This window comes from Podospora pseudoanserina, chromosome 3 (assembly GCF_035222485.1).
Source record: "Podospora pseudoanserina strain CBS 124.78 chromosome 3, whole genome shotgun sequence".
Classification (NCBI taxonomy): domain Eukaryota; kingdom Fungi; phylum Ascomycota; class Sordariomycetes; order Sordariales; family Podosporaceae; genus Podospora; species Podospora pseudoanserina.
In genome coordinates, this window is record NC_085922.1 from 2,515,443 (window position 1) to 2,539,328 (window position 23,886).

General features: G+C 54.2%; 6 protein-coding genes across 6 annotated transcripts; 2 read left to right on the plus strand and 4 right to left on the minus strand.

The window, feature by feature from the left end:
- Positions 1 to 245: 245 nt before the first annotated feature.
- RPL3 (60S ribosomal protein L3) lies at positions 246 to 2,093 on the minus strand. Its single transcript, XM_062945832.1, has 6 exons — positions 1,969 to 2,093; positions 1,704 to 1,782; positions 1,463 to 1,619; positions 1,381 to 1,404; positions 670 to 1,319; positions 246 to 614 (listed from the first exon to the last, which is right to left on the minus strand). The coding sequence occupies exons 1-6, from the start codon at positions 1,979 to 1,981 to the stop codon at positions 359 to 361; spliced, it is 1,179 nt and encodes a 392-aa protein (XP_062801868.1). The 5' UTR covers positions 1,982 to 2,093; the 3' UTR covers positions 246 to 358.
- Positions 2,094 to 2,260: 167 nt separating this feature from the next.
- SSN6_1 (glucose repression mediator protein) lies at positions 2,261 to 6,214 on the minus strand. The gene is given in 6 exon segments (XM_062945833.1): positions 2,261 to 3,204; positions 3,223 to 4,706; positions 4,761 to 4,853; positions 4,910 to 5,172; positions 5,231 to 5,434; positions 5,500 to 6,214. The coding sequence occupies 6 exon segments, from the start codon at positions 5,651 to 5,653 to the stop codon at positions 2,748 to 2,750; spliced, it is 2,655 nt and encodes an 884-aa protein (XP_062801869.1). The 5' UTR covers positions 5,654 to 6,214; the 3' UTR covers positions 2,261 to 2,747.
- A 7,375-nt stretch (positions 6,215 to 13,589) lies between these two features.
- On the minus strand, positions 13,590 to 15,584 carry QC764_307290 (uncharacterized protein). Its single transcript, XM_062945834.1, has 2 exons — positions 14,773 to 15,584; positions 13,590 to 14,709 (listed from the first exon to the last, which is right to left on the minus strand). The coding sequence occupies exons 1-2, from the start codon at positions 15,147 to 15,149 to the stop codon at positions 13,962 to 13,964; spliced, it is 1,125 nt and encodes a 374-aa protein (XP_062801870.1). The 5' UTR covers positions 15,150 to 15,584; the 3' UTR covers positions 13,590 to 13,961.
- Positions 15,585 to 17,569: 1,985 nt separating this feature from the next.
- QC764_307300 (uncharacterized protein) lies at positions 17,570 to 21,355 on the plus strand. The gene is made up of 6 exons (XM_062945835.1): positions 17,570 to 17,752; positions 17,825 to 18,159; positions 18,255 to 18,271; positions 18,398 to 18,603; positions 18,701 to 19,852; positions 19,908 to 21,355. Exons 2-6 carry the CDS (start codon positions 18,113 to 18,115, stop codon positions 20,361 to 20,363), a joined length of 1,878 nt encoding a protein of 625 aa, XP_062801871.1. The 5' UTR covers positions 17,570 to 17,752; positions 17,825 to 18,112; the 3' UTR covers positions 20,364 to 21,355.
- Positions 21,356 to 21,438: 83 nt separating this feature from the next.
- On the plus strand, positions 21,439 to 22,737 carry QC764_307310 (uncharacterized protein). Its single transcript, XM_062945836.1, has 3 exons — positions 21,439 to 21,884; positions 21,945 to 22,327; positions 22,510 to 22,737. Exons 1-2 carry the CDS (start codon positions 21,632 to 21,634, stop codon positions 22,256 to 22,258), a joined length of 567 nt encoding a protein of 188 aa, XP_062801872.1. The 5' UTR covers positions 21,439 to 21,631; the 3' UTR covers positions 22,259 to 22,327; positions 22,510 to 22,737.
- On the minus strand, positions 22,394 to 23,823 carry QC764_307320 (uncharacterized protein; the record flags this gene model as incomplete). The annotated part of the gene is made up of 2 exons (XM_062945837.1): positions 23,078 to 23,823; positions 22,394 to 23,008 (listed from the first exon to the last, which is right to left on the minus strand). The coding sequence occupies exons 1-2, from the start codon at positions 23,552 to 23,554 to the stop codon at positions 22,394 to 22,396; spliced, it is 1,092 nt and encodes a 363-aa protein (XP_062801873.1). The 5' UTR covers positions 23,555 to 23,823.
- Between the last annotated feature and the right edge of the window lie 63 nt (positions 23,824 to 23,886).

Here is a 23,886-nt window from a genome sequence, read left to right on the forward strand (position 1 = left end):
TGGGAAGCTGTGACCAGTAAGCTGACGCGGGGCATCCCTAGCCAGAGGCAGTGTCAAGGACCCACTTTGATGCCATGGGGTGTGACCACTGACCAGAAGATTGGAGGGGGCAAATTTCACATCGACCACTCGGCATACTCTAGATAGGCTGAACAAAAAGGGTATATATTGATAGTAAAAAAACACATCGACACATCACAAACAGTCAATGGCAATTGGTTCATTTTCCCATTCCTCTCCTGCAGCTCTAAACTAAGCTGATAATGCTAGGTAGAATCCCGTTATCCCGACCCAAAGCTGTGAAAACCGTGACACCATTGCCATTGAATGAACGATAAAATAAGAAACCGGACGCCGCTCATGAGCTGGCGGCCAAGTCCTTCTTGAGAGTACCCTGGTACTGCTTCTTCTCCGCAGGGGTCTGGAAAGCACCGTGACCGAACTCGGAGGAGGTATCGATCCATTTGAGCTCGACCTTCTCGAGGGCCTTGCGGGAGGTGTGGATGAACATGGACTTGCGGAGGGTCATGATGCGCTTCTTGGTACCAGGGACGGAACCCTTGACCATGACGAAGTCGTTCTTGATCTCGCCGTAGCGGACGAAGCCACCCATGCTGCAATCTGTTAGTCTTGAGCTCTTCATATTTCACCAAAAAGGGGTCAACATACGGAGTGATGGTCTTTTTGGTGACATCGATCTCAGTGGCGGCGTTGTCATCAGCATCACCCTTGCCGATGCGGTAAACCTTGTGGTTGACCGAGGTACGGTGGTGGTAACCCATCTGACCGGCACGGGCAACAGTCCACTGGACGTGGGAAGGATGCCAGGCACCGATACAGGCGACCTTGCGGAGACCCTTGTGAGTCTTGCGGGGAAGCTTCTTGGTGCCCCATCTGGCGGTGACACCGCTGAAACCGTGACCCTTGGTGACGGCGATAACGTCAATCATCTCGTCCTTCTCGAAGATGGTGTCGATGGAGACGGGCTTCTCGAAGAGGCCGTGGCCGAACTCGACCTTGTCGGCGACGGAGCCACCGTTGATCTGGATCTCCATGAGGTGGGCCTTCTTCTGCTTGAGGGGGGTCTTGCGGATCTGGGTGTGGGCAAGAACGCGGACGACGGTGCAGTACTTCTTGATGCGCTCGAGCTCGCGGGTGATGGAGGCACCGCTGTTCTCGGAGTGCTTCTTGGCGTACTTGGTGAAAGCCTTCTTCTTGGACTTGTACCAGTTCTTGTAGAAGCGGCGCTTGACCTCATCGGACAAGTGCTCGGCCCAGACGGTGGTGAGGGAGCGGAGACCGCGGGGAGTCTCGATGTACTATTTCGTGTGTTAATTCGGCCGTCTCTTCTTCTTCCTCAGCTGGACAGTAATGACTTACACCAACCAGACCCACAACAATCATCTGTAAAAGATGTTAGCCATTGACATAAATAGAGCCAAGCGGGCTGTGTTGCGCGTACAGGAGGAGTATCAATGATTGTCACAGCTTCCACCACTTCCTTCTTGTTGGCCTTGGCACCGGGACGGTCCATGTCGCGGACGATGGTGGTCATGCCGGCCTTGTAGCCCATCGCAGCCGTCAGGTGAACGGGCTTCTTGGCGTCGTCCTTGGGGAAGCTGTCATGGTGCACAACAGTTAGCCTCCATCTTTTCGGCCGAGGCTGGTGTCTGAGGGGGGAAAGGTTTTCATATTCCACTTACGACTTGACCTTTCCTCTATGGCGGGCAGCGCGCTTGCGCGGCAGGTAGGCCAAAGAGCCATGGCGAGGGGCCTCGTACTCTGTTCGATGTTGTCAGTCCTTTGTCGCCGTTTGCAAACTTCTCGCCCAGTCCCGATGCCACAATCGCAGTGCTCCAGATCTCCAGAGATGTTGTCGCAGAATTCGCCCATCTTGAAGCCCCCGCCACATCGAAATTGGGATCGAGACTGGGGGGATTCGAGGTTCGAAGAGAGGGCGCTACTCACTGCGGTGAGACATGGTTGCTGATGTCCTCGGTTTTACCGTGATGTGAAATGGAAAAATCCCCCAGGTCCGAACCACAAGAGCAGAAAAGTCGTCCTGAAATTTGGAGGTAGGTTGAATTTTTGTGTGGAAAATGGAGCTGGGCGCTCGGGCCAATTGCAGCGGAGCCCTAACTGGCTCAGCCCACTGAGAACTGCTCCTGTTCTCAATCACGCCCCACTCTGTGATGCCCCCAGCAAGGCTTTTCGCTGCACGATTGCTCCGAGTGCTAGTCACGTGACTTCCATGCCATGCTCATACGCCATACCAAACTTTGGCTTTTCTCAAATATCAAGCTAAAAGACAGTTACAAGCTGCCGGAGAAACTCTTTCAAACAAGGAAAATGTTGTGGATAGCAACTAAACTACTGCGACCATGCCTGATCGCCCTGTGAAGCAACGCTTCGAAAGAAGAGTCCATACATGACAAAACACCAAACCCAACGAACTACTACCCCGAAGATGTTGCCCCGCCAAATAAAGCTTTTGAAGCTCTCCATTCCTATCCGATTCCACATGTACATTCCCAGTTGCGACAATGGCACAGGACCCTGCCTCCCCTACACTCCATGCCCCGAACTTACTCTACGAAAACACGAAACCAACCGCTCCCTCGCCTAACACACGAAAGAAAACAAGCCAAATATGCGTGAGCAAACGCTGGTATAAGACGCACAAAACAGAGCGCCCTCGGTGACAAAGAAAATCAAGTCGTGACTAGAAAACGGCCAATCGGTTCGTCCTAATTGCTCTCGACCTTTTGGCTCATGATGCCATTGATGCTGGCGCTGGTGGGTGTTCCATTCTTCATCTCAGCTGTCGCTGAACTGGGACCAGAAGCAGGCCCGGAGATGATGTCACCCTTTTTATCCTCTTCCTCACTGTCATCGTAGTCCTCATTGACATGCATTTTTCGGGCGGCGCGCTCGGGCTCATTCGCCGGGGGTGGGTGAGGGGCCGGAGGATGCGAATGCTCTATCCGCCTTTCCTCTTGTGCCGGGGGATAGTCTTTGTGGCTCGGTCCGGGCTGAGGACCAGGTCCATCGTGCATGATGCCCTGCATGGAGGACGGGCCCTGCTGCATTGGGGGCAGATGAGCAGGGACAGAATGTGACTGGGGATGATGGGCAGCCTCAGATGGGTGATACCCTTCGTTGCCATGACGCTGCTCCTCCGCACGGCGAATCTCTTCAGCTCGTCTTTGTTCTTCTACTCGTCTTTGTTCCTCTACGCGTCTGTGGTCCTCCATACGCCGCTCGTCGAACCGGTGGGCTTCCGATGAGTTGCGACGATACTCAGGGCGCGGAGGAGTAGAAGGGCGGCGGTGCCGCAGATCTTCCATGCGTCCGCGCGACTCTTCCGTGGCAGGCTTCTTAGACTCGCGATCATCCTCCCACTCACGCATGCGCTTGGGGCCAACCGAGGGAGGGCGTGGGTCATGTTGCTCCCGGTGATGGGGACCGTCAAGAGGCATGCCTTGATGAGGAGGATGAGGGACACCAGGCTCAGGACCATTGGGTCCAGCCTGCTCAGACGGGTGCGGGGGGTAAGGAGGTTGATGCTGGGGATAGGCCGACTTTGGTGAAGGCATACGGTTGTCATGCATGGGGGCTCGGCCGTCATTTCTCGGGCTATTGGTGCGGTATGGCATGAGAGGATTCGGGGCCCCTCCATTTGGAGGTGCGTTGCTCGGTTGAAGAACGGCGGCGGGTGCATGTCCTCCATAGTTCGGATTTCGCACACGCGGTGGAGGTCCAGCCATCTGGGGAGGAGGCGGCTGTTGCTGCGGGGGAGCTGCGTAGTGACCCGGGGGAGGCGAAGGACCACGCCTGTGCGGCTCCAGACCTCTGCTTGCCTCCTGGTACGGCCTCGGCTGCTGCTCCTGTCTCGGACTGGGCGGGCGTTGCATGGGAGGAGCTTGACCCCGGAATTGCTCGCTTCGGTCGGAAGCATACGGGTTGGGGGGCTGCGGCGGAGGATTGATCTCGGCAACACGGCCAGCCCACGAGTTGGGACCGCCCGGTCCAGCACCATTGTGCATCGGCTGCGGGGGTTGCGACTGCGGCGGCGGGCCGGAGCCAGCCCACTGAGGACCCGGAGGACCAACTGCACCTGCAGCCTGATAAGCTTGTGGGTGAACATCAGTGGGAGTTGGTGCCTGTCCGGGAGGGGCGCCGTTTTGTCCTCCACTTCGCAGGAGTTGCAATCGGCTCTTGACGTGCGGGTTGTTGGGATCCAACTCGGCAGCACGCTGGTACGCGTCAAGGGCGTCGGCAATCTGGTTGTTACACGATTCATACAGAGTACCCAGATCATACCAGACCTCCGAGATGAACGGGTTGAGGCGGATGGCACGCGAATAAGCATCGAGCGCATCTCTATACTGGTTGATCTGGTAGTAAAGCACACCGATGGAACACCAGAAGGTGGGATTTCTCCCATCGCGGTATACGGCCTGCTGGTAGGCTTCGTATGCCTTCGGATACTTTTGCTGCTGCATATAGCACCGGCCGAGAAGGTACCAGCTCTGTGCATCCGAGTTGTCGGCTGCCACAGATTTCTCCAGGTACTCGATGGCCCTGTCTTGACTGGCAAAGCTTTGGCTTTGGTTGTGGTGCAGCCAGCCAAGTTGCTGGAGAACCTTGGCGTGGTTGGGATCCCGCTCAAGGACACGGTGATAGGCAGCCTTGGCGTTATCAAACTAGAACAAGGTCAATATCATTGGCGGGTCAGACGTGATAGAGGCGAAACTCACGTCTTTTTGCTGCTCATGTACGTGTCCAATCTGGAACCAGATGTCTTCCTCTGTCAATGGAGCGGGAGGAGAGGTGACGATGTATCTGAAGCACTGCAGTAGATCATGTCAGTATCTGCAAAACGTCGTGGAGAGTTCTGGTGACCTACATCCAACGACTGGGTGTATTTCTGCTGTTGTTTGTAGATTATGCCCAGGCGGAAGTAAATCTCATGAGCCTTGTCGAACTGCGGGTCCATCGCCATGACTTCGGCAAATGCCTCCTCGGCATGCTCCAACGAGCCATATCGATCATAGAGAATACCGATGCCGTACCACAGGCGTGGTTCTTTGGGGTTGGGCAATTTCAGCAGGGCATTTTGGTAAGCCTGGTATGCCTGTTGAAGGTCGTCCATCATGAGGTAACAATGACCTGTAGAGATAGTTGTCAGTCTTTGTAGCACCGAAACTGACTGTGTGGGTTGGCGTACCTAAACTGCCCCAGGCCTCGCCATTGTTCCCATCAAGCTTGATGATTGCGTGTAGATATTCCGCCGCCTTGGGGAAGTTCTCCTGCGTCCTCAGGACGACACTGAGGGCGTTTAAGGCATTGATGGAGTTTGGATTGGCTGTAAGAGCTCTTTCATAGCATGTCATCGCTTCTTCCAGATTTCCCATGCGTTCAGCCAAATTACCTGCAGCTTCGTCAGTACTCATGCGTCGCGTGACAACCAGCCTCAGCAGTGTTGAATGGACATACCAAGCTGGATCCACACCACCTCGTTCATTTGTAACAAGGTCGATGTCTGACGCGATGCCGCAAGAGGGGGAGGCGGGCCGGGAGGTCCAACTGCGCCAGGAGGGGGATGATGGATCCGCATCTGCATCGGAGGGGAAGGGTGATGGTTCGCCATGTTGCGTTATAATGTTGTTGTGCTTTAAGGCCGATGGAGATGGGCCACCGGGAAGGTTGGCTGACTTGGGAGTTCGATGCACGTGGAAGGGGGTAACAGTGGCGGGCGTTGTCAGGTACCACTACGACCAAAAAACAAGCTTTGGATTAAGCATAGACGCCTCTTTCCATCAAGCTAGCTACCCAGGGAGTTATAGGTGGCGCCGTTGAGACAGCAAAATACGTGTCGTCGCGCTGACACGAGATGGTGGAGGGAGCTGCTGGTTTGGGAGTCACGGCGACGGCGGATAGCTCCAAAAGCTGGGCGTCGGCTCGCCAATTTCACTCAGGCGACAGGTAAAGTGGAACAATTGTAAAAGGGAGGCGCGAGGTCGGGGGTGGTGGTGGTGGTGAAAAACAAGACGTGAAGCAAACGGAGATGATAGAGAGCAACTGGAAGGGATTGGTGGAAGCACTCGGCCCAGGTCAGTTGAGAGGCCGAAAGGGGGGAAAGAAGGGAAAGAGAACAGAAGCCCGGGAAGAAATCTCGGGATGGGAAGAGTACGACTTGGTTTCGCAGCGGCAACTCCCCCAACCCATGCCAAGCCCTGCCCAGAGAAGCGAGTGGAGGGATGGCCCTTTGGCTGTTCCGCTCATGTCTTGCAGCACGAGGGTGGGCAAGTCGCGCCAGGTTTCCGACAGGTCCCTGGTACCAGCATGCCGAAGCTGTGCTGTGGGAGCCTCTACCCGCCACTTGAAAATTTAGTGCCGCATCGCTAAACAGACCAAGGACCACGCCGAAACAGGCATCACTTATCATTTCTGCAGTTCCAGTTTGGATTTTCCAATTTTGCTCCGATTCCATTCCATCTCTTTTTCTTGTCATCGAGGTTTTGGGACGCAGACCAAATGACGAACCACGATAGGTCCAGCTGCGCGATATCGGGAAATAATTTAACAATGGCGACAAACAATCGGCTGTTCTTTGTTGGATGAAACGGATCACTGAGCGACACAAGATGACAGAACAAGATGGCATTTGGGTCGATGATTTCATGCACGACGCGTGGGCTCGGTCCCGCCGCTCCAAGGCATCACCAGGTAACGAGCGTTTCATCCCATATTTTCCCCGTGTGTGTGTGTGTGTATCTCGGTGGCGGTGCCTGTCCAAACAAGTTCTCGTAGGATGTGTGCTGTGTGGTTCCTCAGCCTGACGGCGGCTGATGTGCTTCCCCAGGGCCGCATCCCCAAGGGTTCGAGCTGGTACCAGGTACTTGGTCGGTACGTCGGTGGCCGAACACCAACCTCTCCTCCAGGGGAGGGCGTTTCCGGAGGAAGCGGCTACGCCATTTCGTTTTGGAGAGTGGATACCGCAGAACTGTGGCGACGGTGCAACGAGCCGGCCGGCCCTCCACCATGCGTCCCGCCCGCATCTCAGCAACCAGACAGACAGGGGGGCCCCACACCCACTCTCCCGTGCCCACTGTCCACCACCAGTCCACCACAAACCACAGCCAGCCAGCCAGCCAAGAGCAAGCGGCAGCCAGCGAGCCACCAGCCAGCCCGTCACCAACGATGCGACGCAGAACCCTATCGCCCCAAATGAGCTGGTCCGCCGTAATTGGAGCTCGATAAATCATCGGAAAATAACTGCGCCTGCCATGCACCGTGACTGCGAGCCTGTTTCTCGCTTGTACAGGACGGGAGCAATCTCGAGCCGTCAGCTCTTATTATCCCCTCCTCTGGGGGAACACGATCATGCTGTCATTCTCGCCTCGGTACCTATACAGCCACACAGTGATAAAGACAGCATGATCGCCGATATATAAATGATTTCCCTGGTCGATGAAACGGCTGGTGAATACGCCGAGAGACGGGAATATCTATCTCGGAGGATCTTCTGTTCACAAATGCTACCTTGAGGAGAACGGGTTGCAGTTGGCATCTCTCGCTCACCACAGCACCTACATTAGACCAAGCAGGCGGCTTGGTCCTGCATGCGATTCAAGCACTCCCAAAAGCCGGCAATAATGTCTTCGTGTAAGGCATATAGACCTCGGAACTTCAACGGTGAGGTGCACCGCAAACCGGCCATTGATGCATCCCGTAGGTGGTTTTGATGGAGTTGTGAGCAGCGCCCCTTGGGCGCTTTGGGATTAGAAAGTCTGGTAGACCGTTGAAATCCTCAAGTTGACATCAAAAATACCCTTGATGTAGGAATTGAGGCTCGAGTGGGGCATCAAGGGCGTACCTTTCTTTGTAAACCTTTCCGGAGTCTTGACAACTCGCACTACCCACGCATAAATTTTCAGAGAGTCAATCTGATCTGATCTCTGCCCAGCGGTTTTTGGGAGCCTTCCAGAAGGAAGAATAGACGCACATGCCGCGTCCGTGTTTCAGTGTCAGCATGACGCTGAAATCACCGTATGGTCAAACGCCATCGACGAAACCCCCAGGCACCCTGCTGAGCGAAGAGAGACATATCCAGAATTTTTGAACTCGAATCTTTGAGTACCTTTCCAACTTGGATAGAGGGAAAGCCCCGACGGAAAGCCGATCACGTCCCCCCTTCTTTCTTCCAAGTTGCCCGAAGGTGGACGCATCGACCGACGGGACCCAAGAAACGGTCATCGGCAGCCCCTTGCCCCTCTCTGCCCCTCACCGGCTGCGCGCACGTTCCAGGGGCAAGAATAGAAGGCAGAAGAGGGTTATGTAAGGTAAGGGCGAGAGGGTGACTCCCGTAGTGCTAGCCGCTACTGCAGTTTTAGGCAACCCGCACCATGCACATGGGTTGGGCAACATATCATTTAGGTGGCAGTTGAGATGGATGAGCTCTCAGGGTTATTTAGGTGTGTCAGGCAGGCAGGCTCGAACCTGCCACCAGCGACTCGCGGGCATCCGGCGTTCTTCCAGTCTCGATCTGGATCTGATCTGAGCTGATCGATGGGTTAATGGTGCGAGTTGGAAAGTGGACGCAGCATAAAACGACGTTTCGTTTTGATTCAGTCAACACGCTCCCTCTCCCCCATTATCCTTGTTCTCCGTACCTAACCCACCTCGTTTCAAGCTCGCTCGAAAGACATAACTACAAGCAATCGTCCCGTTGATGGCATATCAGATCCCAGTTACAGGCAGTAAGAGATCTAGTTCCCCGCTACCTAAACAGATATAAGGTACGTCTGACATTGACAACAGGCTGTTTCACGTCGATAAGCAAACGGGGCAGTGCCGCATACCAGCCATCCTTCAGCCTACATATAACAAGCAGCACCTATCCAACTGCCTGCCGTGCCTCTTTTCGAAGGGAACAGTGCCAAGCCCTCTGGGTTGGGTAATAAGCGGTCTATTCAACTGGGTCAACTTATCAGGTCCATACTTTTCTGTCTCACCAAGGCACAGCTCGGTCTCGATTGCGGCACTGTCCGACCTCACTGGAATTATTCAACAGTGGAAAAATGATCCTAAACGAGACACCTAGGTGAAGCCTGCCCTCCAAAAAAGCAAAAGTCTGGCACACGGTGATTACACAAGAGAGCCCATAACAGCAGCACGTGTTGGGACCTACCTCTTACAGGAGGACAAGAACTGACGCTGTGATCACCAACTAGAAAGCTGCAACATGCACGAATATGCAGGCCCGGCTCAACTCGTAGTGGCATCTTTTCGTTTGCCATTTGCCCGCTACTGTTGCAGAAGAGTCGAATGAGATGTGCCTCCAAAAGCAAAAACAAGCAAAGATGTGGCTTATCAGCTGTTGGTGAGCCGAGAGAGAGTAACCCGCCGGTCCCTTGGGGTCGATCCCGACACAGCATATTTTGGTGCTGACAGGCTGACACCCGCGGCTGGACGGGGGTGGAAGCCGGTGTGAAAGGCGGCGGTTGTGCGCAAAGACTGAAGATCTCTTCTGGGATTCGAAGATGGAAGGTCCGATGTGCCCGATTTGCTGCATTCCCTGGGCTGGGGGGAGGGGGTTGGGATACTTATCTCATTACTCACCTGCCCGCTCGCTCACCGATTTCACCATCCCTCATTTACCACTTTTCCCCCCAGTTGACGCTCCTACCGGGTTGCTCAACTCATCACACACTTTTCTGCAGTGATGGGTGGGTGTGTCTGAGGAGGGTGGGCAGACACCAGGGCAGAGACAGGGGGGTCCAAATGGATGCAACGGGGAAATGTCTCTCTTGGAACCATCCGCGAGTGTGGGTCGGTGGCACCCCAGCTTTTTCCTTTTCCTCTTCTCCCTGGGCAAGGGTCCCGTTTTCCATTTTCACGTCTTGCGGAGAATGTTAGGTAAGCGTCATATCGGGCTGGTCTTGAATTACGGGTAGTCTAAACCATTTGAAGAAATGAACTTGCTTAAATGCGTGATTCTCTTGTGGCCAATTACTGTCATATCACGTGATCTGTAGGTGTACGAGTCGGCACGCTCAGCCAGATCGAGGGGGGGAAGCTCTAAAAAGAGACAAAGAAACCGTCGAGGGCTACCCGGGGCGGCAGGCTCAAATCATGCCGTGCTCCCTCCACAGAACGGGCGCATACATTATGATAGCGTCGTCGTCGTCGGCTTGTGGGACATGACTGTGCACCCCCCCTGCTGTGCCTGTACCGTGGTAGCAATGCTGCAGCTTTTGCTTGCTTCTTCTTTCCCGTTGCGGTGGCAGACGGAGGCAATTTTCTCGGTGGTTTTGTTATTCTTTTGATTTACCATTTTTCGCTTATTATGCAGTGGTATTTATCTTGCTCACTTTCCTTCTCCCGGTTCGAAGAACCGTCAACGCCAACTGTTGCCCTTCTCGCTCGCTTGTGGTCTCCTTTCCCCACCCCCCACTACCACGGGCGGTTCAGGCTGTGACATGACGATGGCCCGGCATTTTTATATGTATTTATTTTCCAACCTTACCGTATCCGACCAGCCGCCGAACCTGCATTTGACCAAAGGAAAATGCAGACGCATCATGTGTCAGATGCGTTGGCCTTTTTTTCTTTCCATGCAGAGCAGCAGCTTCTGGTTACGCACCTCTCGGTTGGGTCTTGGCGCGCGTTTTTGCACCATTTCCAGAATCTGTCTCGATCAAAATCGGGGGCCCATGTTGGTTGGGCAGGGGGTTTTGAAATGAACCACGACCAGAAAGACGCCCCCCGAGTGGAAAATGAAGGAAGTTTTTGTGCTGTTGATATCGTGGACTGAGGTAACATTTACCAGAAAGGAGGACAGATCACCCTCGTTTCATTAGTCATGCGGACGGTGTGCATGCATTAACAACAGAAAACCTTGTGTCATCAACCCCAGCTGCCGAGACTCGGCCCCCGTTCCTAAGGTTACCCCCCTCTCTTCCCGCAGACACGTGAAGTGGTGAGGGCCCGAATCGGCTTTTTCTGGGGTTGGGGTTAGAAGGTAGTGCAGCGTTAGCCCGGTCGTTTTTCTTTCTTACCCCTCTTGTTTTCGTTGTCTTCGCTGCGTGCCAAGAGAATGCCCAGAAGGCTTGATCGTGGGTAGTCAGTTGTCAGCATTTTGGGGAAGAGGAAAGACAAGAGATAATGGGTGGGTGGTGGATGGATTATTCGTTGCTAGAGCCGACAGGTTGACAACTCATCATTCACTGCCTCCTTTTTGGTTGGGGATTGGAAGGATGGGATGGAAAACCGCCCCTTCCCCCCCGCGGTTCGTCTTGTTCCCTCTCTCACCGCCGTCGCAGCGCATGATCATCGTTGATCATGGGCTTCCAGCTCCTGCACTGGAACTCTTCGTCTGGTGTGCGTGGTGGAGGTGAAAGGTCCCTGACGTAGATGGGTACCCTACACACCGAGTAGGGTTGGGCGATCTTATCAAATGCCAGATAAGTTATCGCCCATCTCATCATCAGGACGGTCGGTTGTCTATAACACCCGCTGGTGGTAAGGGGGGGGGCCTTCTTATTGAGATATTAATGAACCTCTCCCCAGAATCTCACGAACCATCACATCACCGCCGCCAGATGTGAAGCAAGGGTTCACAACAGCAGCGTCACGAACGGGGGCCCCACAGAAAACCTGGCCGTGCCGCCGGGGAGAAGGAAGGTGCCTGGTAGAAGCGTGTGAGATCGAATCGTTCGGCGGAGAGCGCGGCCCATCTCAAACAAGCCAGGCCCATTTTTATTTTTTTATCTCCTTCCTACCGGCGGCATGGGCACGGTTTTTTTGTTGGTTGGATGCACACACCCTTCATTTCGTTAGTGCAGCCCCGCTTTTTGGAGGGCGTGTGGGTGGGGGTGGGTGGATTGATTTTTACGACCTTTTGATTGATCTTCTTTTTTCCCCGGCTTGGCTTCTGGCTTGATATCGGAGGTGTGGATTCACCTCGCCTTGGGGAACTCACCGAGGTGAGAGATAAGGGGGAAAGGGACGGATGGATGTGTACGACGATGGCACTGGAACAACAACGGGAACGGAGATGACGATGGTCTGGATCAAATGTGAAAGAGGTTTGGTTGCCGAAACTCGAAGATGGGATTTGGTATGTATGGAACGGTGATACAGGGCATGTGCTATGCAACGCACGGGTTTTGTTTCTCTTTACAAGAGTTTCTTTTTTGTTGCTGTTACACAGAGAGGAGATGCAGGGTGTCATATGGGGTTGGATGTTGGTTGCTCCCTTTTGTTCACCGGAAACCGCTCCCTCGAGGGTTGACTGCCATGTCAGCAGCTTGAGGAGGAGGGGTTGTGTGACGGGCAAGTGGAACGGGGAAAAGGCTTGTCTTTTTGGTCCGTTGACACAGGTGACAGACAGACTGGATGTCACGAGTGTGATGGGGTATGCGTGCTACGGTATGATATCCGAAATAGATGCCGTGTGCTGCTTGTTTGTGGCTCGAAGATTTAGTTTCAGCGCTGTCTTTCGGTTGGTGATTTGGTGTCTCAGTGCCACTGTCATATTGTCACACGCGGATTCTGCTCTCTCCGGCGATGGGGCCAACCTACCCAGGTAGGTTCTGAAAGTAGCGATAATTAAGATATATATAAGCATCTTGCCCTAGATCACTATTTCGTTAAGCCTCCTGCTGAGTGAAGATCCATCTTTAGTCCATGTACACCATTGCCGCACATATCAACACCTCAGTCCCGAGTCTAAACGACTCCGTGGACCAACAACACATGTTCTTTGCTGTCACGTCAGGACGTGTGAAACTCGCACATCGATCAATGTTCCCGAGGCGGTTCTACGCCCATAGCACAGCCATGACCTGAAGCTAGAGTCTCGGAAAAAGATTCCTCAAACTTGACCAAGAAGCAGTCGAAAAGGGATCTTTACCCATGAAGTTTAGGTTGTTCTACAAGCACAAGCTCACACTCCATGGTGGAATGTGACAGGTAAACCGCCTGCCACCTGTTACTAGGGGCAACACCACATCAAATGACCGAACAACAGTGACACCCTACAAAGACTAACCACACTCGCCCGTTCTTGTGATCATCTCCCTGTCCAACAAGGCAAATAAAACACCATCTATAAGACGCGGCCAGCATATCAGGCCAGCACCCCCAACCCACGTTCTCCCATCTGCCTGAATCCTCATCAGCCGGACAGTTTCCTTCTGCACCTCCCCATCCGTCGATCTGACCCATAGCATTAAACGGCGCGGCCTTCCTGACTTGACCCTTCCGGCCAGCCCAGCAGCCGGCCGAAACCTACAAGGCCACATGCAACCCCTCCAGGGCCGCAGCAACCATGATGTCATTGGCCGGTAGGCCGTCAAGCAGGCCGGTAGGAAGCGATCGGCTGTGGTTTGTTTGTGAGCTTGACAAGCCAGGATGCAGTAGCTTGCCGTGATCAAGCAGTGTGCTTGTTCGGAAATGTGTAGATAGTTATACTGGATATGCCCACGCCGCAATGTGTTATTGTTGTTTTTGAGATATCGTAAGAAGTGAGAGACTAAGACAGGCTCTCCACCGCTTGCAACGACAACTTATGGTTGTTGCTGTTCACGATAGTTACCAAGTGTCAAAAAGCCCAGGCGAAACACAGGGTATGGGATCTTTCAATTTTGTCAACAGCATATAGTATAGTCATCCCTCCATTATATGAATAACAACTACGGAAGCTGACAAGGTATTTCCTACCTACCGCCCAATTCCGTTTCTTTGATAAACCTCCAACTCCATGAACCATAAAAAGATCTTCTGTTCGCTCCGTTGGCTTACCAAAAAAAGATGCGAATAAAATTAAGGGGGTAGTAATCAGTCATTAAAACGTTTCCAACCTCCCTTTTGCCCTTCTCCTCCATCATCACCTCCACTTTCTATCTGCTCTCCGGTATTCATAACTTCTCACTATAGTACTTATAACCACTCTATTTGTGGTCATCTCCATCAGGGTTATACGATGTCTCCCCCAGCATCTCTCCTCCACCCTGCACCGTCATGGTCTTTTGCGCTCCAGCTTGCGGTTGGCTCTGTACTGTTGGTCCCGTCGCCGAGGGAATAGGAGGAACAACCGCTGGTGGAGGCGGTGCGTTCGACGCCCTGGCCGCCGCATTCGCCGTGGCAGCGTGTAGCCGCTGATCAAGCGCCTTCAACGCCAGAGCTCTCCTCCTTTCAGCTTCGGCGCGAGCACTACCCGGCACACCGCGCTGAGCAAAGTTGTGGTGGTGGTGATCTCCCCGGGCGGCTGATACATCAGCAGCGCTGAAGGGTGTGCAAAGGCGCATAGCAACGAGGACGATGAACACCTGATCTGAGATGCTCGAGGCCAGAGGCCGGACGGGGCCGGGGAAGAACTGGGCGAACGCAAAAGTCTCACTGGCGTCGCCGCGGAGGTGGGCGGGTTGCGACGCATCGAGATCGGGGAAGACGGGCTTGTAGAAGCGGAGGTAGGTCCAGCTTACGATGAGGCCATAGATGGCGAGGAGGAACGAAGCGGCAGTGAGCATCGGGGTGAGGCAGAGGAGGATGACGAGGCCGATGTAAAGGAGGGGAAATCGAGGTACCCGCAGGGAGAGGATGCCCCTGAAGAGGGTTACGGTGTGTGCGGGGACAAGCTGGCTGAAGGCGACGAGGAAGGAGATCTGGATGGGGATGGTTCCGGCGATGGTCATGAGCCTGTGTAGAGGTGGTTAGCCTTTGGTCATGCGCTCTGGTATAGCAGCTCAAGTGGTAACATACGTCCACCCCTCATTTCTTGTCAGGGCAAAGAAGAAGATGGTGGTAGCAAAGACCAAGGCATTTGGCACAAGGGAAACGATGAGCAGGAACTTGGCAAGCTCCCGGCCTGACCACGCACGTTCGAGGTAGCGGCCGCCATGGTAGAGTGTGAAGCCGGCAATGCTCAGGGTGAAGATGTTGCTCTCGACTAGTGTCGTCGTCAAAAAGGTCCAGGGGTAGACCAGTGATAGCTGTGGGATCAGGTTCAGATATGGGATAACGATTTCAGAGTTGGCCGTCCATTGTCGGTATCGTATAGCGGCGCTCAGCACTGACTGGACAAGCAGCACGATGAGGCAGATGCGAGTTACTGGCGGGATGTTTATTCGGGGCGGCATGGTGGGTGTTGACCTTTGGGTACTCCGTACTTTTTTGATCCGACGGCTTGTCTAAGGTGGTGCTCCTATCGCGCCTTCGTGTCTTGACGTCGGGCCCTCCCGTTTGCCGGAGTTTTTCCAGGCTTGGGAAAGGATTCAGGGCGGTTCGTGCCTCAGGCGCCCAGGCTGCCGCTCCTCAGGGTTGGCAGGCTGGCAGGGTTCGCCCGCCCGAACACAACACGAGGACCCAGGTTGTTTCATGCAGGCCCCTGCACAAAGAAGGAGTGGGGACGACATCTGAGATTGCGCACGAGCCATCCAACTTCAGTCCACGCCATCTCATCTCGGGCGGCACGAGCACGAGCGGTCAAGCCAGAGGTCAGAGTGAGGAATCTGGAAGGTCGAAGGTCAAGCCCAACATGGGTGGTTTTCTTGTCATTTTCAATTTCATTTTCGTTTTTCCTCACATCTCCGAGGACAGCTCATTTTCGACGGGAATTTATCTCATCATGGTGAGAAATCGGACATCGTTTGGTGGCATCTGCAGGGCTTGCGACACCACACACACGCACACACATCAATGCCCCGCTCCGCAGATCGTACGCCACCTCGGTCGAAGGCGTCCGTTGCATTCAATATTTGGGCACTGCTTTCGTAACTTGTGCCACTCTGTCATCCTCTTATCCTACTGTAATGTAAGGTTTGTGGGCCGTACTGCGGTAAGCAACGCAGTCATCTCGAGTTGATCTTATTTACAAAACCTCACAGGACGGATAAGGCGGGGGTCACTAGGGAGCCTCCTTTCGACCCCGTTGAAGCTGGTTGCAGTCCAGTGGCACTGGTGCCTGCGGGTGCTTCTTGTTGATCTTTCATTGCTGCCACTGGGCGGCGGACGCAACTCGATCTTCTTTTCACAAGGTTTCATTTTGTAATTCGAACCCGCCTCTTCAGGCTCGCTGCATGTCGAGATACCTATCTCGGATACAAAGCGGTGGTGGGAGCAACAGTACCGGTACCTCCCAGAAGCAGCCAGCACCAGACAAAACCCATGTCACGATGCAACAATGGTGTCCAATCAGCATTCCCCGCACCGCAAGATCGAAAACCCCGGATCATGAACCCTGGCTCTGCCCAGAACACCACGACACTGGCTCTGGCCGAATTTGGTTGGTCAAAATTCCGGAAGGCCTGTTGATTGTTCTTTGCAGCAGTCTCCTCCCCTCCCCTCCCCGCGCCCTCAGCTACTGTTGGATGAATAACGGTACACTAGGTGCCACGATGCTCCGGAGAAGGAAACACAGGCAGATACGTTCAGATGGGCTTTGATTGATTGATTGCCTGCAGCAGCACCGCTCAACTGCCCGCGCCGCCGATCTGCATCGGGTCCTTGGAACATGATCAGTGTTCGGTTGCTGTCCACAACGTACAGCACCACGGCGCCAGGGGCTGTATTTCACGGTCGGCCACATCATTCTTGTGCCGCACAAAGAAGCGCGACACAACGGCCTGCAGAGCCTAATTGGGAGCTTGTGCATCGAACAAGGGCGGCACTAGGCCTCCGCTTAGTAGCGAAGAGGCGGGGGCCATGCTCGAAGTTCGGCCACGATGATGACGGTATGTGTCAAATGGCGCCGGCGGGCCATGGACTGGCACACTGGTGGTGGGTGATAAGCTATGGATTGATTGGTCTCGGCAAAGCACCACGTTTCGATTAATTGCAGTACCTCCCTTCCCGCTCACCTTTCCCTTCCATTCTCTCCAAATTATGCACAGGCGAGATGGCATCAGATCTGGCCAGGTCGAGTGTCGATTTGACGCAACCGCACACAGGGTGAGATGGAATACTGAACCCGGCCATGGCCGTGCTGGACAGGACAAGCTGAGCTGAGGTTGGCTTTGTGTTGGTTCCAGCAGGGACAGGATGTCATGTACCGTTCCGTAAAACTGTATTCCGCAGCCGGCGTAAACCTAGCCAGCCACGGTAATGTTGGTATTGGTGTGGGTTCAATCCGAAGAACGGGTTTCGGTCGCACGCTTGCGCGAGGCCAGGAAAGCCCTGCGACATTATTTACAGTGTGTATCATTTTGGCCCCAGAGCACCTCCAGATAGCTTCTTTGTGCGTGAGACTCGCAGGCCAGCGGGTGGCACACAGTTAATTGCTTGCCATCAGCAACCTGTGATGTTATCGTGGGAGACCTGGATAGGCCCTGCGCGGGGCAAGGGCAGAAAAAAGAGCGGTCTCACTCGCTCAGCAGGGCGATGGCGTGCAGCAAAAGGTCAGGCTTGCAGAAGCTTGCTACCATCTGGAGAAACCCACCTTGTAGCTACAACACTGCACTGTACCTCCTGTCACAAACAAGCTGGAGGTGCGGAATCCAAACTTAAAACCAAACTACCGCCAGTCTGAGCGTCACGGTTGGTGACAGCATGTCATGGGTGTCTGTGAGTTCGTCAGATCAGGGAGGTCAGCCATTTGAAGACAGGATGATGTTATCGGGGGTTTGTCTGTGGCTCATTCAATTGTTCTTCAAGACTCCCCCCGTCCCCTCAGGCAGGGCATCAATCCATTTGACGGACGGGGAAATGCAATTGGCCTGGCGTGGTGAAGTTTGAGCGTGGTGAGGTAAGTTGCTGTTCCCATTTGGCTTAGCGTCCGGGGTGCGGTTTTAGTCGCTCGCCTAATAACAAGCGGCAGGGACCACTTGGCCGGTGGGAACCCACACCTCATTGGGCAAACCTGCACTGGGATTCTGGGTCGCTGGGGCCATCGCTGGCCCGAACGCTTGCAACCTCCAAATCTCAACCTTGCGCTTTCGAGGTCCCTTTTCATTCTCCATCACCAACAAATGCCAGATCCCTAATCGCCCTGTCACCAGCTCGCCGACGGACCAAATTGGACAGAAATACCCTCACCACCTGCGCTGGAAACTGAGTTTGGAAATCCCGCAACTTTGGCCGCCTTTTCGCCCCCGGTGCTCCGACAATGAAGGAATTACTCGACACTAACCGTGTCAACTATCTCATCTGGAGGTTCGTTGTTTCTGTGCCCACCCCATCCCTTCAGCCCGACAACCTCCGGACTGCCTGGTGAGAGGGCGCTGCAGTCGCTGACTTTTGACAATTAGGTACTTATTGGAGTCAAGTATGTGGACTGCTCACTGAGAACAGCTCAGCTCACCCCGCCAGCTCTCGTGTTTCACGCGTTGAGCAACCAACAAAGTTGCGAGGCAAGCAGCAAGACGTAAGCAGACAAACTGACCTCAGACAGATTATCGGGAAACCGCCGCCAAGCTGCAAAAGGAGTGGCGGATCCAAACGCCTCACAGGCATTTTGACTATGCTCCGCACGTCAAGACGTATGCATTGGTGAACCTTCTCAACAAAGGCCTTCAGTTTGAAGCGTATGAGAGACAGTTTGCTGAGCAAAAGGTATGGTGGCCCGATTTCATTGTTGTTGTGAAATTGACTCGACCTGTGGGCTGGCGCCCCCCATTCCGGTCTGCATGGAATTGGCGGGTGGTGCAGGTTCCAGGGGGCGGTAGTGCCGGGGTAACTGACAATTTTCTTGCAGGCGCCTCGTGATGTGCCGGCAACGGCCGAGGCGACACCGCGTGGGGTGTTTGGACCGCTCAAGTTCCAGCCCGACGTGATGGAGGTGGAGGAGGATGAGGTGGAGGAGGAGGCAGAAGAATCCGAGGATGCAGAGTACGATGAAGACATCGAGAACCCAAGAAAGCGCGCGGTCGACCGGCATCTCGCCGTGTCGCATGGGTCGCCCGCTAAGCGGCAGAGACTGAGCAACGGCTACGACAACGGGGCGGATTCTGCCACAACCCCCATGGAAATTGACCACCACCACCACCACCACAACGGCGCGGAAAACAACCACGCCTACCCATCGCCCCTGGAGGGCGAACAGGCCGCATCACCAATCCCTCACACTGAGGGGCCCTCGCGGGGCACACAGGTTGACGACACACGGGACCTCACCCAAGACACGGTGTTTCTGCGACTCGGCGCCGATGATTCCACAGAAGCTAGCGAAAACCCTATCGTGCTCATCAGCAAGTGGAACCCCAAAGACCCATCAATCTTGGCGACTGGCGGGACCGATGCGCTAGCCCGCATTTGGACGCTTCCGCGTGGAGCCGCCCCAGACGCCGCCCTGCCAGATCACGTGGACACAGCCCCTCGGTACCTCCATCTTGGTGATGACCTCCCCAATGATTCAACCGTCACCTCCATGGCATGGAGCTCCAATGGCGCTCTTATCGCCCTCGGGATTGAGATAGGAAACAAGTCCCGTCTTGGGGTGTGGGCTGCCGATGGTACCAGTGCCTACCGTTTCGAAGGCCTCGACTCCCCCATCACCAACCTCTGCTGGAGTCCCAATGACAAGTTCCTTTTGGCCATCTCACCGGATATGACCAATGGACTGGAGAACCCCCGGACTCTGATCCAGGTTTCGTCTCCGACCACGGTGAATCCAATGTCTCACATCCTCAACTACGATATTCACAGCTACCCCGTCGATGCCACATGGATCGGCGAGAGCTCTTTTATTCTCTGCGGTCAAGGCATGTTGACTGCCTTCCGATGCACTGAAAAGGAGGTTGTTCAGATCAGAGAGTTTGAAACACGCAAGGACGAGCGATTCCAGTATGTCAAGTTCGACTGGCGTTCTAGCCTTGTTGCCACTGGCAGCGAAGCGGGTTTCATTGATGTAAGTTTGTTCTTCAGCATCTAAAGGTTTTCATGTACTGATCTATGACTTGCAGATTTGGGATGAGTCCAGTAGGCGGCGTTCGATAAAAGCCCATGACGGCGCTATCACCGCTATGCAGTGGCAACCGCTGCAAGCGGACCCTGCGGAGGGCGAGAGGCTGTTGGTGTCATGTGGCATCGATGGCGGCATCTTTGTCTGGAACGTACTTGGAGGCCTGGAGAATAGGCCGAAGTACTCGATCACCTTGGATTCACCCCTTGCAGCAAATAGCCTCGCCATTAGCCCCGACGGATCGCACATCGCTGTAGCAACACATGACAGAATCTTGATCTGGAAGCTTGGTGAACATCAAGTCCCTAAAGCCGGCTGGATGCCGAATACTGGGTGGCAGACCCCTAAGACGGGATCCGACTCGGGTGATTCCTTGCCATTCTTGGAGTGGGACTGCGAGGGCAAGAGACTGGTTCATGGTTTGGATAACCGACTCGCTATCATTAACTTCCGGTAGAAGGGGCTTTCGGACCTACGAATACGCAACGACATGCCGCTTTCTTTCCCAATGAGAGATGGCGCCGCCCCAGATCCTATTCGACTGGGGCGCTTGGGCGAATAGGCTGCTCTGTGTGAGGTTTGGGGGGCCGTCTGTTCGATCAACATTTGCAACGATGCCTATAGGATTGGATTCCTGAGCGCGGAGCCCCTAGCGGGAGTTTTCGAATGGCAACCTCCGACCTGTTAGTATTACGTGTTCCCCGGGACGTACAGGAAGCGGAATTCCCGAGAATCGACGAGAAGCGGACCGGTATCAACATGAACTGAGGAGGCCGGAGAAACGACCAGTCAACGATACACCGAATTGATGCCCAGCACTAGAAGGCATTGGTCATCTACCAGTCCCTATATGCGCTTGATCAAACCTTACAAGGACCTGTACACGACCAGTTCGATTATTGCTGGAGCACAACCCGCCTACATGCCGTGCCGACAACCAGAAAAGTATCGAGCCAAGAAACAAGCCCAGTATCGGAGACATGCCTCTCATCATCCCCGACATGGATGAGCAGTAGGGCGCTTTGGGGTTGAAATCACCCGGCCCAAAACAGTGGGCAGTTTGGGGCTCTTCGAGTCCTGTCGTAAAGAATAAAGCCAGAGAGATATTACAGCATGGGCGGGAAAAATAAAAAGACGGTGACGCTGCCAGTACACATCGGCAACGGTGCGTTGGAATGGGGGTGCGAACTAAACTTACCAAAAATAAATGCATGCTTTTTGGGAGAAAAGGTTGGGGCTAAACATACATGCGATGATATTTGAATAGTGGAGCGATGGGAATGATTTGGTTTAGAGCGTGGTTTTGGCTAGTCAACATTGAAAGCTTTATAACGATACAGGTCGAGCGACGATTTTCTTTTTGTCGTGGTTTACATAGTATGCTATCTTGGAGTAGTGTGGCATCTAGCAGGCATCTAACAATAGAAACTTGACATTACTGCGTTCTCTTCTGCATGAGTGTGAGGTGCCCTCCTGGTATGTGTTGAGTTAGTTGAGTGACCCAATATGACGAGTGTGGTAGGTCGTATCTCGAATGAGATAAGCCGGCACAATCCTTCCCAGAGCTTATTTGGCTGTCTGCATCGTAGCACGATGATATCTAAGCAAGCCGGGAACTTTGGTCCGTCCTCGCATATGTTCATAGTATGCATGATTATCCGAAGACCGAGCTCTGTTCTATATAAACAACTTTGATGTACAAGCGAGGGTCAAGTAACTGCTGGTATGATTGCCCCAGCCTTCTTCCCTTTATACAAGTTTCTTGACAATTTCAGCATGGCAACCTCGACCTCGCCAACCTCGGAGCCTGCCACCACCACCCCCAGTGGTGAAACAACCAAAAACGAGCAAACCTACCCCTGTTCCTGCCACTGCGGCTCGATAACCTTTACCGTGACCCTCTCCCCCCCGCTGGCAGAGCAGACAGTGATGGAATGTAACTGCTCGATTTGTCGACGGGTTGGGTATCTGCTTGTTTGTACGTCTCACTCCCCTCATCCCACCCCTTTCCCCCGTTATAGTGTGCTGAAATCAACAGTCCCCCCCAAAGAAGCAGTCGTGTTCTCCGAAGACAGCCTCCCCCGCCTCTCCCGCTACCAGTTCAACACCAAACAAATCGACCACCTCTTCTGCGGTAACTGCGGCTCCAGCCTGGGCATCGACTTTCGCGAGTTTCGGCAGAAGGGGTACGGGATCAGCGTGAGGGCGTTCAACAATGTCGACTTGGAAGGGCTGAAGTACAAAAAGGGGGATGGAAAGGCCAAGCTCCCTCCTTATAGTGATTTATCCGGGGTCCAGTGGGCTTTGGACCACCCTGCTGGCGAGAACGAGCGGAAGGAAAAGGCTATGTAGTGAAGAACAAATATGATGATGTTCTTTTCGCTTGCTAATGATGCAAAACCCTCCGCCCGCTGATACGCGGTATGTACATTCCCCTAATTTTACAAAAAAACAACCCCCCACACCTCGCGATCCAGTCGCCGACTTTTAAAAAGCCTCAAGCTTCCCCTTCCTCCCCAACCCCGACCCTGCCCTTCCCTGAAAAGTCCTCATCCCCCTATCCACCCCGGCCAACCCCCTTACTACTTTCTGCACACCCACAGGCAGCACATTATACCAATCAACCCACCTCGCATAAAGCGGCATCCCAATGCTCGCATTCTGCCCGTTGTCAATCGCCTTGATCACCTCCTTCGCCACATCAACCGGCTCCACCACCGGGGCGAAGAACGCGTTGGGTGTCTTCACCCCAGCAAACAAAGGCGTGGAGAGCTGCCCCGGGGTGACAAGCATTGTTCTAATCTCGGGGTGTGATTCCTTCAGTTCCGCCGAGAGAGACTTGTGAAGAGCGGTGACGCCAGCTTTGGCGGCGGCGTAATCCGTCAGCTGCGCGGCGCCGAGGGTGCCAATGACGGACGAGATTGTCACAATCGTTCCGCCGGTCTCGGAGCGCGTCATGCCCGGGAGGAAGGTCTTGATAGTGTAAAAGTGGGAGAGGAGGTTGGTGGTGAGGGAACGGTCGATTTCGGGGAGGGAGAGGGACAAGAGGGGTTTGCCGAGGACGACGGCTGCGTTGTTGATCAGGATTGTAGGGGGGCCAAGCTGAACAGATCGACAGAAGGTTAGTGATATAAAGGGGGTGAAATAGAGGAGGAAAAAGGGGCAACCAACCTCGCGCTCAATCTTCTCGGCAACCTTTGCGATCTGCTCCTTGTCGCCAACATCACACTTGTAATACGTCACCCCCCTTGCCTCCCCATTCTCCATCTCCTCCACGTCCAGCACGGCAACCGTCGCGCCGCGCATACCATAGACCTCAGCAATCAGCAACCCGAGCCCGGAAGCGCCACCAGTGATGACAATGACCTCCTCGCTGAGGTCCACCTCACGAGGGAGGCCAAAGGCGAGACGGTCGTTAATCACGCCAGCCATCCAGATCAGGGTGATGGCGCCGGCCCAGGCGAAGGAGACGAGCATGGGGGGCGCGTCCCAGTGCATGTTTTGCGCGCGGAAGCAAAGGGGGATGATCCAGGCGATGAAGGGGTGGAAGAAGGTGGTTTTGAAGACTTTGACGATCAGGTCGATGGAGAGGGGGGCGAACCAGCTGTCCCCTCGGGAGGGGTGGCCGGCGTAGGGGGAGGGCGCCATGTTGTCTATGTGGTGGTGATTATGTTTAATAGGGGTTGAGAGCTTGAAGCTATGCGCGTTGCTGATGGCTAAGAAATTAAACTTTCGGATAGGTAGGAATGTCTTGGATTCTTCTGCCAGAAAAGAATACTGAAGAAAAGGTATAGTACAGAGACTGGAAGAAGAAGAAGAAGAAGAAGAAGAAGAAAGATGGGATGAGAAAGAGAGTGCAAGTTAGAAAGCTCTCCCTGGTGTGGCTTTTTTTTGGTGTCACGACTTGTTGGCGGCGGTGGCAGCAGTAGCAAAGCGCACAGCTCAACGACCGTTGCGACGTTGAAACGGTGATGGACCGT